General features: G+C 46.7%; 1 protein-coding gene across 2 annotated transcripts in view; it reads right to left on the bottom strand.

Annotated features, from left to right (window-relative positions):
- The window catches only part of ADAP2 (ArfGAP with dual PH domains 2), a 30325-nt gene that overhangs the window by 10978 nt on the left and 2453 nt on the right, over positions 1-16894 (bottom strand). For both annotated transcript variants that reach the window (XM_042966023.1, XM_042966024.1), the window contains exons 3-6: positions 16435-16526; positions 13337-13416; positions 12313-12425; positions 1248-1394 (exon numbers count right to left, since the gene is read on the bottom strand). In XM_042966023.1, coding sequence (XP_042821957.1) covers positions 1248-1394; positions 12313-12425; positions 13337-13416; positions 16435-16526 — 432 coding nt within the window. The remainder of the gene's footprint in view (positions 1-1247; positions 1395-12312; positions 12426-13336; positions 13417-16434; positions 16527-16894) is intronic.

Genomic DNA, 16894 nt, shown 5'->3' with positions numbered 1-16894 from the left:
CATAGGGTTAAAACATTTCCAGGATTGTTTTGAGGATTAAGAAATGATGTATTGCACGGGGTGCCTGGGTGGCTCAGTCGGTTGGGCGTCCGACTTCAGCTCAGGTCATGATCTCAGGGTTCGTGAGTTCGAGCCCCACGTCGGGCTCTGTGCTGACAGCTCAGAGCCTGGAGCCTGCTTCAGATTCTGTGTCTCTCTCTCTCTCTGCCCCTCTCCTGCATGCACTCTGTCTCTCTCTCAAAAATAAATAAACATTAAAAACTTTTAAAAAAGAAAGAAAAAAATGCTGTATTGTGGGGTGCCTGTCTAGCTCAGGCAGTACAGCATGTGACTCTTGATCTCGGGGTTGTGAGTTCAAGCTTCACGTTGGGTGTGGAGGCTACTTAAGAAAAAAAAAATGAAGACATAAATGATGTATAGCGATAGCCGAGAACAGTGCCTGGCACAGAATTAACACGTACTCACAAAATGTCAGACCTCACCTTTACCCCCACCTCCACTTAGCACATGACTCCCAAGTCACATGACTCTGCTCATTGTGACCCAGATTATTCTCTTGGGCCTGTACTATTGGCTTGCTCTTCTCTGACAGAAGCCGATTTTTTAAAAATGTTGATTTATCTTGAGAGAGAGAGGGAGAGAGAATCCCAGGGCAGGGGTGGATCCCACGAACTGTGAGATCATGACCTGAGCTGAAGTCAAGGCTCAGCTGCTTAACTGACTGAGCCGCCCAGGCGCCCCTATTTTCTTAAACTTTAATGTGCTTAAGGATCACCTAGACAGCCTGTTAAAATGCAATTTCTAATTTAGTAGGTTCAGGTGGGCCTGAGACTCCGGTCTAACAAGCTCCCAGGTGATGCTAATGCTGTTAGTACAGGACCACAGGACCACCTGCTGAGAAGCAAGGCCTCTGCATTCACTGCCACCTGGTCTTCCATCCACTCCTGCTGTGTTCAGACTCCCTGCCTTATCTGGATTGGCCGTCCCTGGGCATAGTCCCTCCTACCAACTGGACTCCCCTGAATGGCTCTGTACTGTCCAGACACACCCACGGTACCTGTCGGGTGTCTCTCCCTAATCTTGCTCTGCCTTCCTCACACAGCCATCTCAGACCGGAAGGTAACAACAGACGAAGGCCAACTGGGGCAGCAAATCTCAAGAGCAGCTGAACAAGGGAGCTGCGGGGAGGGCCTGCAGAGTCCTGGGGTGCAGGCGGGAGGCTGGGGTAGCCACACGGCTCGGCTCACCTTCCCACTTTCGTGGTACACGAACAGGTTCCTGATGTGGCCCTCTCTCCTGTAGGTGATCTGCAGCCCGTGGGGGTTCCCTATCTTCTCTGTTTCAAAGGTGGCATTCAAGTCTCTGATGCTGATGACAGCTTTGGGGCCTTTACCCTGAAAGAGAGGAAGCAGGTGACATCTCACCACCTTCACCAAGGCCCTTAATGCCAACAGATAACCAATCTGTAACTTTTTAGGGCTTCTAAATGTTCTTGCTCTAATATCAAGATGCACAGAGGTTCTACTGCTCCCTGCATTTAGGTCATCCCACCATTCCTACTCAATCAGATTGGCTTCGCCGAGCTGGAAAGGGGCTTAGACAGACCTGAACTTAGGACTTGTCAAACTTTTTAGCCACAGATTTTTTTCTGAAGCAGTTCCTCTATGGAAGCCAAACCAATAAAACAGATATACAGATGAAGGCAGGTGTGGGGGCCTTGGGGCACTCCCTCCCATGCTCCACTCTGTTGGCAGGGGTCTGGAACACAGGTTAAGCACTAACTGATACTAAGCAAGGAAAGGAGAAGAATACTTTCGTTCGTAACTGATGAGAGAGGAAAATGACACAGGGGCGCCTAGGGTGGCTCAGTCGGTTAAGCACCCGACTTCGGCTCAGCTCATGATCTGGCAGTTCATGACTTCAAGTCCCGCGTCAGACTCTGTGCTGACAGTGTGGAGCCTGGAGCCTGCTTCAGATTCTATGTCTCCCTTTCTCTCTGCCCCTCCCCTGCTTGCAATCTGTCTCTCTCGCGCGTGAAAACAAACATTTAACAAAAGAAAAAAGAAAATGATACAAACCCTCTAGACCTGTGCCAGCCATTAACCACATGTGACTATTTAAATTAAGATTAAATAAAAATAAAACTTCAGTTCCTTATGCCTAGTCATTTCAAGTGCTCAAGTAGCCACGTGTGGCTAGCGGCTAGGGTATTGGATGGGGCAGACATAGGACATTTCCATCACTGAACAATGTTCTGTTGGATAATCTTCTCTAGAGGGAAATTTGGTCATATTTATTAAAAGGTTCAGTATTTTGCCTTGAGTCACAGCTTCACATCTAAGAATCTATCCCAAGGTAGTAATTGCATCACAATGCAAACATGTGTCTCAAAAGATGTTTGCTGCTGTGTTTTTTAGAATAGTAATAACGGTGGTGGCAGTAGAAGAAGAAGAAGAAAACCTGTTATTTAAATATACATGAGGGATGGGGGGCCTGGGTGGCTCGGTCGGTTCAGCGTCCGACTTTGGCTCAGGTCATGATCTCCCAGTCTGTGGGTTCGAGCCCCGCGTCGGGCTCTGGGCTGATGGCTCAGAGCCTGGAGGCTGCTTCTGATTCTGTGTCTCCCCCTCTCTCTCCCCGTCCCGTGCTCATGCTCTGTCTCTCTCTGCCTCTCAAAAATAAATAAATGTCAAAAGAATTTAAATATACATGAGAGATAATGGGTTAAATAAATAAATCATGGTACATTCATACAGTGAAATACCACCGAATTTTTATAGGATAATTTAGATCAATATTACTTATATGAAGAAACATCCATGATATCCATGGGTGAGAAACACCAAGTCCCAGAAAACAGGATGTATAGTAGGAACCTACTAATATAAGAAATTATACACACATACACACAAAAGTATATATACATTCCATATATATATATATATATATATATAAATTTGAACATGCATAAAAATACAGACATGTTTACACCAACACTCTTTTTTTTTTTTTTTAACGTTTATTTATTTTTGAGACAGAGAGAGACAGAGCATGAATGGGGGAGGGTCAGAGAGAGAGGGAGACACAGAATCGGAAGCAGGCTCCAGGCTCTGGGCCATCATCAGCCCAGAGCCCGACGCGGGGCTCAAACTCACGGACCGTGAGATCGTGACCTGAGCTGAAGTCAGACGCTTAACCGACTGAGCCACCCAGGCGCCCCTACACCAACACTCTTAACAATGGTTTTCTTAAAAGACTATTGGAAGACTTTCCTTTTTTTTTTTTAAAGCTTATTTATTTTGAGAGAGACAGAGACAGTATCAAATCGGGAAGGGGCAGAGAGAGAGGGTGAGAAAGAGAATCGCAAGCAGGCTCTGCACTGGCTAGCACAGAGCCTAATGTGGGGCTCGAACTAACAAAGCCGTGAGACCATGACCTGAGCCAAAACCAAGAGTCAGATGCTTAACCAACTGAGCCACCCAGGCGCCCCTGGAAGATTTTTTTTTTTGAATATTTACTACTTGAAATACTAAAAACACAAAAAAGAGTATCTAATTTTGTGAATATTCTTCCTTTTTCTAAAAGAAATATGATATTATGAATAAAGGCAAAAATCCCTTTCACCACTATTCACTCTATCCCATTCTCCTGTATTCCCCCCAGGCAATCACTGTCATGAGCCTGATGTTTATTCTTCTAGCTCACTTTTTATTTTTATTTATTTTGTAATTTTTTAATGTTTATTTATTTTTGAGGGAGAGAGAGAGAGAGAGAGAGCAAGTGGGGGAGGGGCAGAGAGAGAGGGAGCCACAGAATCCAAAGCAGGCTCCAGGCTCTGAGCTGTCAGCACAAAGCCTGATGCAGGGCTTGAACTTATGCTGTGAGATCATGATGACCTGGGCTGAAGTCAGACTCAACTGACTGAGTCACCCAGGCGCCACTAGCTATGCTTTTTACACTTTTACACACATCTACATATCTGTGAACATTACATAGTATTGTTTTCTGTGGTTTTAAGGTACATAAATGGTATCATACTATATGTATCATTCTAGGTCTTGCTTTAGTCACTCAACATTATATTTTTGAGTTCTATTCATGTTGAGATATACCCACCTAGTATGCTCTTGTGAATGACCACACCAAAAGTTACCAGTCTATTTTCCTGTTCACAGATATTATTTCTGATTTTTTGCAATCATTAGTGATGTTGCAGTCAGCTTGTGTCCCTGGCACACATATGTGAGAGTTTCTCTAGGTCGCAGTATATATTTAGGAACGGAACTGTAGATCACAAGTGCATACATCTTTGACCTACTGGAAACTGCCAAATTATCCTGCTCACCGGCTCTCCACAGTGGTTGTACCAATATTTACTTCAATATAGAATCCGGAATAATAGAAATGAATAACACACTCAATAACAGAGGAGTGCTCCTTTCCCTATATCCCCACCAACATTTGACTGGCAGATTTAAATTTTTTGCCAATATGATGGATATGAAATTGGATATCATTGCTAATTTTCATTTAATCAACTACACTGGGGTAGAATTTATAAATAATAAATGGCACTCATTTTAAGAATACAGCTTGATTTTTGACAAATGGATATACCCACATTAGCACCACCACAGTCAAATATAGAACATCATTATCACCCTAAGACTTCCCGCATCTCCCTTGGCAGTCAATTCCCACCCTACCTCAACCCCAGGCAATCACATACCCCTTTCTATCGACACAAAGTGATTTCACCTGTTCCACAACTTCTTATAATGAAATTATATAGTGCACACCCTTGCATAAGGTTTCTTTTGCTCAGAATAATTTATCTTAGATTCATCTACATTGTTGCATTTGTCCACAGTTTGTCTCTTCTTATTGCCCAGTGATATTCAGTCTGTGGATATATTATAATTTGTTCATTCAGCTGTGGATGGACATTTGGGTTCGTTCCACGTTTTGGTGATTTTTTTAATGCATAAAGCATCTACGAATATTTGCGTACAAATATTTTTTACGGACGTATGTTTTTGTTCCTCTTCATTGAATACCTAGGAGTGGAATGGGTGGGTTATATGCTTATGTGTGTATCTACCTTCATTAAAAATTGCCAAATGGGGGCACCTGGGTGGCTCAGTCGGTTAAACATCTGACTTCGGTTCAGGTCATGATCTTGTGGTTTGTGGGTTCGAGCCCCGCGTCGGGCTCTGTGCTGACCGCTCAGAGCCTGGAGCCTGCTTCGGATTCTGTGTCTCCTTCTCTCTCTGTCCCTCCCCCACTTGTGCTCTGTCTGTCTCAAAAATAAATAAACCTTACCAAAAAAAAAAAACCCACAAAAAAACTGCCAAATGGTTTTCCCAAGCGGCTGTATCATTTCACAGTCCCACCAGGAGTGTATGGGAGTTCTGGTTCCTCCACATCCTTTCCAGGGCATGGGGAGGTCAGCCCTTTTAACGCCAGCCATTCTGGTGAGTGTGTAGTATATCTTATTATGGCTTTAACTTGCATTTCCCTGACTGCCAGAGAGATTGAGCATCTCTTATATTGATCATTTTGGCTTCCTTTTCTGTGAACTGCCAGTCTATTTTCTTTACCTATTTTTCCAATGGGTTCTCCTTTTCTTTTTGCTTTGTAGGTTTTTTATTATTATTATTTTTTAACGTTTATTTTTGAGAGAGAAAGAGAATGAGTGGGGGAGGGGCAGAGAGAGAGGGAGCCACAGAATCTGAAGCAGGCACCAGGCTCTGAGCTGTCAGCACAGCTCAACCCCACAAACACGGGGCTCAAACCCACAAACCGCGAGATCATGACCTGAGCCGAAGTTGGACGCTCATCCAACTGAGCCACCTGGGCACCCCAACTTTGTACAGTTTTTTTTTTTTAATGTGTCCTGGGTATTACTATTTTATTATGTTGAGTTTCACTTTCTTTATATTTATTCTTTTGTATTACCCAAAATTTTTACATAAAAATGAATTACCTCTACAATTTAAAAACTTTCCCTCTGGGAGTGCCTAGGTAGTTCACTCGGTTAAACTTCCCACTCTTGATATTGGCTCAGGTCGTGATCTCACGGTTATGAGATCAAGCCCCACATCGGGCTCTGCTCTGAGCGTGGAGCCTGCTTGGAATTCTCTGTCTCCCTCTCTCTCTGCCCCTCCCTTGCTCGCATAATAAATAAATAAATAAACAAACAAACAAACCTTAAACAATTTCCCTTTGGGGAAAGAAATAAAGAACAAAAGCAACTCATTCTGTTTTTAGACCGTTTTAGACTGAACTGGCTGAGGACTGGGAAACAGACCGTCTTTTGCTAGCCAAGGATGAGTCCCTCCTCGAGGCCAAATCACAGCAGCTGCTCCTAACTCTGCAGCTGCCTCTCCTCCTCCTGCCTTTTGCACCTACAACTTTTTTCAGTGCTTTACTTTGAAGACTGAGAAGAAATCCCTGACTCTCACTTGGAGGGTTAATACTCTTCACCCGCCCCACCATATTTCACTTGGCCCCAGGCTGCAGTCACATTGGAGACCTGCTGGCATTGCTCTGGTCCATCTAGAAGAGCAATAGGGGCAATTTTTTTTTTTTTTAAATAAAAAGGCCTACATACAGGAAATGGAGTCAGGTCATGGCTACAGTGCTCAGAGCTTGTCCTTTTCTGCCCTTGTTGGCCACTCCTTCACATTCTCTGCTGGAAATGTCTCTTCCTTCTGCCCTCTAAATATTGGAGTGTCTCAGGGCTCGGTGTGGTAAATAATCTCCAAAGATGGTCCTTACCAATTCTTTCCCTCCCAGTATGCACGCGCCATTATACCCAGAAAGAGGGGGAGTCTATATCCCCTTCCCTTGCATCAGTGCTGGCTGCTCAAGGTGCTTTGATTGACACAAGGTAGTTCCTGACCTAGCGTTTAAGAGGCCAAGCAGCACCCACCTGTGCTTGGGGGAGGCCAGCTGCCATGTTGCAAGGAAGCTCAAGCCAGCCTCCTGAACGCGGAACCAGCACATGGAGAGACAGAGGCTACCTGCAGCCATGGCACCAGACACATGAGCGAAGGCTTCCTGGGCCTTCTCACCCAGCGGTGCAGCAGGGTGAGTGAGCCGGCGGATGCACACATGGAGCACACCGCAGCAGCCAAGGCCTCCCCAATTCCTGACCCACAGGACTGAGAGAAATAATAACCTGATGTTTTAAGACACTGAGTTTTTGGTGGCTTGTCATTCAGCAACAAGTACTAAACTACTCGGTTGTAGGATTTCTGCTCTCGCTCCTTTCCAGTGGTGACAACCCCCCCACCCCCCAAGAACATGGTTCTTGCAAAGAACCTCCTCCACCCATCCCCGGAAGAGAAGAGGGAGCACAAGAAGAAGCCCCCTGGTGCAGAGCCCCAGCTCCCGCTTCATGGACGTGCCGTGCCCAGGATGCTACAAAATCACCACTGTCTTTAGCCGTGGACAAACGGTGGTGTGGGTTGGCCGCCCCACTGCCCACCTACAGGACGACAAGCAAGACTTACAGGAGGATGCTCCCCCTACAGAAGCAGCACTAAAGCCCCCTGAATTAAGATGAGTGGGAAACTATCCCAGTAAACACATTTTTTTTCTTTTTGGATAGGAAACCAAAACAAAACCAAAAAACTTCAGTCCTTGGACTTCTTTTCTCATCTCCCCACACTCCCTACCCAGGTGATCCCAGCCAGTCCCATTGTTAAACCAGTCTCAGTGCTGGGGCGCCAGGGTGGCTCAGTCGGTTAAGTGTCTGACTCTTGGTTTCAGCTCGCGTCATGATCTCCCAGTTCGTGAGTTCAAGCCCTGCATCCAGCTCTGTGCTGACAGTGTGAAGCCTGTTTAGGATTCTCTCTCCCTCTCTCTCTGCTTCTCTTTCCCTTTCTCACTCAAAAATAAATAAATAAACATTAAAAACAACAACAACACAGTCTCAGTGCTGAGGACTCCAGCTCCAGACCCTCCCCAAACTTCCAGACTCACATATCCAACTTCCTTCTCAATGTTTCCCCCTAGATGACTAATAAGCATCCCAAACCAAAAAAGCCTCCTGATCATCCCTTCAGGGAGCCAAGTCTTTGCCATCTCAGCAAATGGAAAATCTGTCCTTCTAGTTCTGTAGGGCAAAAAGCTGGGAACTACCCTGGATTCTCCTTACTTTCACACCTCACAGTCAATCAATCTGTAAATCCTGTTGGTTCTACTTCCAAAATCAGACCACCTCTGACCACCTCCTTCACCATCGGCCTGGTCTAATCCACCATTATTCCTCATCTGATTTTTTTTTAATTTATTTATTTTTATTTTCTTTAAGTAAACCCTGTGCCTAATGTGGGGCTCGAACTCACCACCCTGAGTTGACCCTACCAACTGAGCCAGGTGCCCTGATTCCTCGCTTGATTATTGCAATAGCTTCCTAACTGCTTTCTCTCCTTCTACTCTTGCCCCCTCCCTGCCCCACCCTGAACCCAACAGTAGCCAGAGTGCTCCTTTAAAAAGTTTAAGTCTGAAAAATAGGCCTACCCTATGACCCAGCAGTAGCACTGCTAGGAATTTACCCAAGGGATACAGGAGTACTGATGCATAGGGGCACTTGTACCCCAATGTTTATAGCAGCACTCTCAACAATAGCCAAATTATGGAAAGAGCCTAAATGTCCATCAACTGATGAATGGATAAAGAAATTGTGGTTTATATACACAATGGAATACTATGTGGCAATGAGAAAGAATGAAACATGGCCCTTTGTAGCAACTTGGATGGAACTGGAGAGTGTGATGCTAAGTGAAATAAGCCATACAGAGAAAGACAGATACCATATGTTTTCACTCTTATGTGGATCCTGAGAAACTTAACAGAAACCCATGGGGGTGGGGAAGAAAAAAAAAAAAGAGGTTAGAGTGGGAGAGAGCCAAAGCATAAGAGACTCTTAAAAACTGAGAACTAACTGAGGGTTGATGGAGGGTGGGAGGGAGGGGAGGGTGGGTGATGGGTATTGAGGAGGGCACCTTTTGGGATGAGCACTGGGTGTTGTATGGAAACCAATTTGACAATAAATTTCATATGTTGAAAAAAAAAAAAAGAAGAACCAAAAAAAAAAAAAAAAAGTTTAAGTCTGGGCGCCTGGCTGGCTCACTCGGTAAGAGCATGTGACTCTTGATCTTGGAGTTGTGGGTTTGAGCCCCTCATTGAGTGTAGAGATTACTTAAAAATAAAATTTTGGCAGGGGTGGGGGGTATGGAGGGGCCTGGGTGGTTCAGTCAGTTAAGCGTCCTTCTTCAGCCTAGGTCATGATCTCACTGTCCAGATCTGAGCCCCGCATCAGGCTCTGTGCTGACAGCTCAGAGCCTGAAGCCTGTTTCAGAGTCTGTGTCTCCCTCTCTCTCTGCCCCTCCCCCACTAATGTTTTCTCTCTCTCTCTGTCTTAAAAATAAACATTTTTGGGAGGGGGGATGGGCTAAATGGGTAAGAGGCATTAAGGAATCTACTCCTGAAATCATTGTTGCACTATATGCTAACTTGGATGTAAATTAAAAAAAAAAAAAGTAATACATAAATAAATATTTAAAAAATAAAATGAATAAATGAAATGAAAAAGAAGAAACTGTCCCCACAAAATGTTCATCCATCACAAGACTTTCATTCCCAAAAGGTAAAAAGTCTAAATCAAATTATATCACTTCTCTGCTCAAAACCTTCCTGTGTCTTCTCATCTCAGAGTAGAATCCAAAAAGCCTAACTTTTTTGGTAAATCATCTATCCAATATAGACCTCTATCTAGAATAAGGAACTATAAAAACTCAATAACAAAAAGCCACATAAGATAATTAAACTATAGGAAAAGGCAGTGAACGGACATTTCTACAAAGATGATGTACACATGGCCAATAAGCCCATGAAAAGACACCCAACATCATTAGCCACCAAGGAAATGTAAATCAAAATCACAATCAGATACTGCCTCAGACCCACCAAGGTGGCTACAGCAGAAAATCAGATAACAGCAGAGCAACTGGAACCTTCACACATTGCTGGTGGGAACATATGATGGTGCAGCGACTTTGGAAAGCAGTGTGGCAGTTCCTTCAAATATTAAGTACAGAGTTACCATATGACCCAGGTATGTTCCATTTCTAGGTATAGACCCAGGAAAAATGGAAACAGATATCTACATGAAAACTTGTATACCTACGTTTATTAGCAGCACTATTCACACTTGCCCAAAAAGGGAAAACGCAAATGTCCATCAACTAAGTGAACAGGTGAAATAAACATCCATACAGTGGGCCAGCACTTGGCAATAAAAAGAAACAAAGTACTAATTCATGCTACAACATGAATAAACCTTAAAACTATATGCTAAATGGCGCCTAGGTGGCTCAGTCGGTGAAGGCTCCGACTCTTGACTTTGGCTCAGGTCATGATCTCACAGTTTGTGGGTTTGAGCTCCGCGTAGGGCTCTGCATCGAAGGTGAGGAGCCTGCTTGGGATTCCTTCTGCATCTCTCTGCCCCCTCCCCTGCTCTCTCTCTCTCTCTCTCTCTCTCAAAATAAATAAACTTAAAGAAAAACATACGCTAAATGAAAGAGGTCTGTTACCAAAGACCACATATTCCACGTGTATGAAGGATCCGAAATAGGCAAATCTAGAGAGACAGAAAGTAGAGCAGTGGCCGCCTGGGGCTGGGGGTCGAGTGGATAGAGGATTACAGCCAACGGGTTTGGGATTTCTTTTGGGGGTTATGAAAATGTTCTAGAATTGATTGTGGTGACAGTTGCACAACTGTGAATATACTAAAAGCCATTAATTGTATGCTTTAAATGGGCAAATGGCATAGTATGTGAATTTACATATATTTTTTTAATTCTTTATTTATTTTTGAAAGAGGGAGAAAGAGAGAGGGAGTGTAGAAGCAGGAGAGGGGCAGAGAGAGAGAGGAGAACAGAAGATCCCAAGCAGGCTCCATGCTGACACAGCGCAGAGCCCGACGTGGGGCTCGAATTCAGGAGCCGTGAGACCATGACCCGAGCTGAAGTTGGGCGCTTAACCGACTGAGCCACCCAGGCGCCCAGTGAATTTATGTCTTGATAAAGCTGTTTCAATAAAAAACAAAAACAGAAAACAATCTCGAGTCTTACTAGGCCCTACAAGGTCCTCACCTGCATGGGTTCACCTCTTTCCATCCTTTTCTTTGCTCCCCCTGCACATTCCACTTTGGTTTCCTTGATGCCCTACAAATCCACCAACCACACACCCAACTCAGGCCAGGGCTGTGGCTTATGGTCGAGTAGTCTGTAGACTAAATAAAAAGTCCCCGGCTTAAGGTGCAAGGGAGAACTGCAGTCTAGGCTCCGGGTTGTCTAGACTGGGGCCCCGGGGCTGCGCCGTCTCAGAGGAGCCATTTTCTAACTGGCACGCGGTGTATGTGCCAGCCATGGCCACGGCCATATTCAGGGCTTCTGCACATCGTGTTCCCTCTACGTCTACTCTTTCCCCACATATGCACATGACTTGCTCACTTTTGTTCACTTCTCTGCTTAAATGTCATCAGAGGGGCCTTCCCCGACCACTGTGTGCTGTCAGCCAGGCTCTTGCCATCCTCTCTAACTCTTCGCCCTCTTTTATTATACTTCATAGCGCCTCCTACCACCTCATATGTCATATATCGATGTACGTTTTGGTTACCACCTGTCTCCTTCCACTAGAATGAGAGCCCCGTGAGAACAGCAGCTTCGTTTATTTATTTTTTTTTTTAATTTTTTTTTTCAACGTTTTTTATTTATTTTTGGGACAGAGAGAGACAGAGCATGAACGGGGGAGGGGCAGAGAGAGAGGGAGACACAGAATCGGAAACAGGCTCCAGGCTCCGAGCCATCAGCCCAGAGCCTGACGCGGGGCTCGAACTCACGGACCGCGAGATCGTGACCTGGCTGAAGTCGGACGCTTAACCGACTGCGCCACCCAGGCGCCCCCAGCAGCTTCGTTTAGTTCGCTGCTGTTTCCCCAGTGCTTCCAATTATGCCTAGTATATAGTAGGTGCTCACTAAAAAAATTCTCGAGTGCATGAATAGGTGAAGTAAATTCAAGTGATCATCCAAGGCTTAATCCGATTTGAAGCGAAGAGAAGGTGTGTTTTTTTGTGGACTCTATGAGTTGCATCACCAAGGAAGAGCGGCAGAATGTAGTGCTGAACGCTCAGTGTCTGAGACTAGCCATAAGGCTCAGCACCATTGATTTAAATGCAGCTTCCGGGGGAGTGGGAGCCAGGGCTCAGGGAGGGGAGCCCTCGCCGGTCTGGCCTCTTACCTCTTCTTTAGTATAGTATTTCAGGAGGCCTTCTCTTGCCAGGAGAACAAACTTCCTTCTCAGGAACTGTGCATTGTCTCTTCCCCGCTTCCACAAGAACCCTTCTCGGTTACCTTGGCCGCCAAAGATGAGAAAGAGTGAACACCTACATCCTCAAGATTCTACCTCCTTAAGGGGAGAATGAACGCTCCACCCCGTGCTAAAAACCTCTCAAATCTAACTTAGCTCTATCAGCTGCAACACGCAGGGTTCCCTCTGGAGCCAAATTCGCAATGTCTTATGATTTTGGTTGGGCTCCCCCCACTAACTTCCTTCTTTGGCTGTTTCACAAGACAGAGTAAGCCCTTAAGGAGGCTAAGTCCTGAGAAACGGGATGATTCTGAAAGACGCCCATATGGTCCTGCCCGACTTCACGTTGACATCGGCCTAATGAAACTCTCCAGAGGGCGGAAATAATGAGCGACCTCCAGGCACCCGCTGGCCGAAGAATACCGCGTGCTCCTGGTGGCTAGGAGGGCTGACACCGGCTGCTGCTGGGTCCTCACAGTGGTTTTGTGCACTTTGTACTCTGGGTCGGTGTCAGCTTGGACTCAGAGCAGCTGGGCAGCAACCACCAGGGGTCGAGGGCCAGCGATGAGGTCGTGCCCCACACAAAGGTGCAAAGGGAGGCTGAAATCCCTCCCGTGTGCCTTCCCGAGCCTCGTGCCACACCAGGGGCTACCCTCACCAGGAGCAGGGGTGCCTTTTTCTAATTACTCTGCCCAGAGGGTGAGTCTTCCTGCAATTTTATACTAAGACTCTATACACACTTGTGGCCCTGCGGGGACCTGAGATAAAAATGCTTCTCAACCACTCAGACCATAAAACCCCACCAGCTGACATGTTGCTGTTTCAGAGGCAGAGGAACCCACACCTTGGCCTCTGTGGCCAGAGTGAGGCCGGCAGATATCTCCTGATTAGGCCCTGATACTCAGACACTCTATTCTCCAGGACTCACTAGAACGCAGACCACAAAAGAACTTACCTGGGGGTGAGATGGTTTTCCCATCGGCCATGAATTCCTGTCTTTCATACTTAGCTCGAATCCACTGTTCCTTTAAGACCCTAAAAAGAGAGAGCCCTTGGTCAACTGTGTCTGGTACATCCTCTTACCACAGGGTGGGAGCACCACAGCAACTGTCTGCTCAGACTACCCAGGGCTTCTCAGCCTTGTTACCGTTACACTTGGGGCTGATTCTTTGTTGTGGGGGAGGGGGGAGCATCCTGTGTTCTGTAGCCAGTTTAGCAGCATTTCTGGCCTCTATCCCCTAGATGCCAATAGTCCCCCACCCCTAGTTAGGACACCCCAAAATGTCTTTAGATACTTCCAGTGTCTCCTGAGGAAAAAGATTTCCCCCAAGGGGCTCTATGAAAACCACTGGGCTATTCCAACCCCAGCCCAGCCCTCTAGGTCAACCGGCTCCCCTGGACCATCTACACTGCCACCCCCCCCCCCCCACTGCATGCTCATAAGCTGACGCCAGGGGAGTCCATGAACCTCTTCCTGTGGCTTTCCCACAAAGTCTGGGCATGCCACACTGGACAGAGAAGTGACATAGGGGTCCAACCACCTGGGATCTCATCCTCCTCTACGATTTATCCGTTGTGTGACCAACAGCAAGTTACTTAACTTCTCTGAACTTGGGGATATGTCAATAATATTATACCTACCTACCCCTCAGGGTCTAGGAGGAGTTTAAATGTATATAAAAGGGCCTAGTACCACGATCAGCACATACTAGGAGTTTAATGTTAGCTTAATCAGATATTGTCTTCCATGAACCCTGCAGGAAACTTATTTCAACTGTTTGGTTCCCTCTTGCCTTTTCCAGGGAAATGTTCCAAGGTTTACTTCCAAGACACTGGGAATGACCTAGAGCTGGGCCCTTGGCCTGAACTGGCCAATCAGAGCTCTGCCCTGGGCTGTGTGGAGCAAAACCAAGAGAGGGATGGATTGGAAGCCCTCTCTGGGTCAGGCTGAGAGCTGGGGCCGGGGACCAGGAAGTGGCCTTGTTCCCAGCTCTATAAAAAAAGCCTGGCTGAGGAAAAGGTGCAGGAATGAGAGCCAGACAGAGTAGGAGAGGCCTGACAGCGTTTGAGCCCCTGGCTTGTCCTTCCTGAGGGTGGCTCCACCTGTGTCCCTCCTACCGTCTGATTCCCAGAACCCATAAAATCCCCTCATGCCTAAGCTGGTTTAAATTGGGTTTCTGTCACTTACCACCAAGAGTCCTACCTAATGCACAGCCCTCACACCCAGCACGTTGAGGAGAGGCACCAAGCCCACCGTGGAATCCTGAGTGACAGCATCGGAGCCGGGAGAGGGAATGGAGACTGAGGCCCCAGGCCTGGTCCTAGAGGTGGGAAACTTTGAGGACCCTTAGAATTACAGGGAGGAGGCCGTGAGTGTTCTGCTAAAAGCGGGTAAGGTACAGGGCTATGGTTAAAGTCACGGCAAGTAGTGTCTGTAGTGCTGGCAGAAAGCTGAGCACATAGTAGGTGTTCATCAAATGCCTGTTCCTTTCTCTTTGCAGCAAAGGGCTGAGTGGCAGCAGTGAGGCAAGGTGAGCCAGACCCTCTTGAGTTAAGCCTGGCACATCCCTCAGCTGGCCCAGGGACCAGACAGCATTCCGAAGAAACGGGTTAAAACTAGCCTGTCATGTGGCCTGTGAGACGTTTTACACAAATTATCTCATTTAATCTCTACCACCATGCCATGATATGGGCATCGTTATCTACATTTCACAGATGATGATGCCATGATTCAGAGAAGTTGGGTAACTTGTCCACTTTTTCACAGCCACAGAGTGGTAAGAGTCAGGAAACAATACTGGGATCTTCTGAGTGCAAAACTGTGCCTCCCCTGCCACTCCATGCTGCATCAGTAGCCCCTGGGTTGCTTAAATATTGGGAAATGGCAGGGTACTAAGTACAGTTGTACAGTTTGTGCACTGGCCAAGAGCTTCCTGCTGACACTAGAAGACAATGGTGGCTGAAATACAGCCTGCTCTCCGCAAGCCATACCCCCCATGAGCTGTGTCTGCCCAAAGGGTACCTTCTTCACATTTATACTGGGGGTGGGGGTGGGGCGCTGCCTAGCAACCCTGGCAGTGAGGCTGAGTCCCTGTGAGGGAGGCTAAGCCTCAGGCAGTCAGTCCTGCAGAGGCTGAAGTCACACTGACCCCTCACGTGTAGGGACCTGAAACCTCGTGATGCTTCACAGCTTCCCGCCCTTATATTGAATTTCCCCAGTGCCATGGTACCCAACAGCAGGCCCTGGTGTCAGATGGGCTAGTCAGTCCCAGTTCTGTCTCTATGAGCCTCAGGTACTTCATCTGTATCATGGAGATCAAGGCAGTGTTGTCTCAGAGTTGTTGAATTAAACAAATTCATGCCCATAAGCATTTAGCACAGGTACCTAGGTAAAGCTCAGTGAATATTAGTGACTACTCTTATTTATATGGTTACTACTTAGGGACCTGGGGCCAGACAGCTGCGTTGCAGCTATGCTGAGGTCTGTGGGACAGCCTTGGGCACAACACTCCATAGGAAGTAGCTGGAACACATTTGCTCTACTAAAATACCAGCGTTTTTCTTCTCTATCAAGTTAGCCACCACCAGTAGGCTAGGAGAACATCAGAGGCAAAGGAATCACAGAGAAAATGCCCTATTTCACAGCTTGGAAACTGAGTCCCAGACAGTGAAGTGACAATCCATGCAATAAAGACAGAGAGGGAACTAGGCCACTTCTACGTGTTCTCCATGACAGTACCAAATGTCTTTCTGGATCCACCAGGTCCATAGAAAAGACCACCACAGGGGCGCCTGGGTGGCTCAGCCAGTTAAGCGTCCGACTTCGGCTCAGGTCATGATCTCACGGTTGTGAGTTCGAGGCCCGCGTTAGGTTCTCTGCTGTCAGAGAGGAGCCTGCTTTGGATCCTCTGTCCCCCTTTCCCTCTGCCCCTCCCCCGTGCTTTCTCTCTCTCTCAGATATAGACATTAAAAAATTTTTTAAGAAAAGAAAAGACCACCACAGACAAATGGAACAGGGGTGGGGGAGGTGAGACCGAGAAATCACCCACTCACAGACAGTCGTTGGCTTGGGGGATATAGTAGAAAGCAGGGACTCTGGCTTCATACTTGGCCTTCACACGGAGGTTCCCGTTGTGGGTCATAAACTGCAAGACAGCAGCAAGTTGGGGTAATATTAGAACATGAAAAAATGTGAAATGAAACCATGGTCTACCCAGAAGGCCACTCTTCCCACTGGCTCCTAGACCCAGTCAGGAGACACTCCTACTTGGGGTTTGACACACCCCAGGCTTGGTCATTCATGCTGCTGGGAAGCCCCAGGCCAGAACACTGAGGTGCAGTAACAACCACGCCTCACGCTGGCAGAGAACTTCTCAGTTCTTACCCATTACTTCATTCCATCCCCTCAACAGTTTTAATACCGCCATCCTCATTTTAAAGGTGAGGCAACTGGGGCTCAGAGAGGTTAGGTGACTTACTCAAGGTGACACAGCTAGAAAGTGGAGAGCTAGGA

Source organism: Panthera tigris, chromosome E1, assembly GCF_018350195.1.
Source record: "Panthera tigris isolate Pti1 chromosome E1, P.tigris_Pti1_mat1.1, whole genome shotgun sequence".
Lineage (NCBI taxonomy): Eukaryota > Metazoa > Chordata > Mammalia > Carnivora > Felidae > Panthera > Panthera tigris.
This window is presented reverse-complemented; position numbering and strand designations above follow the sequence as displayed.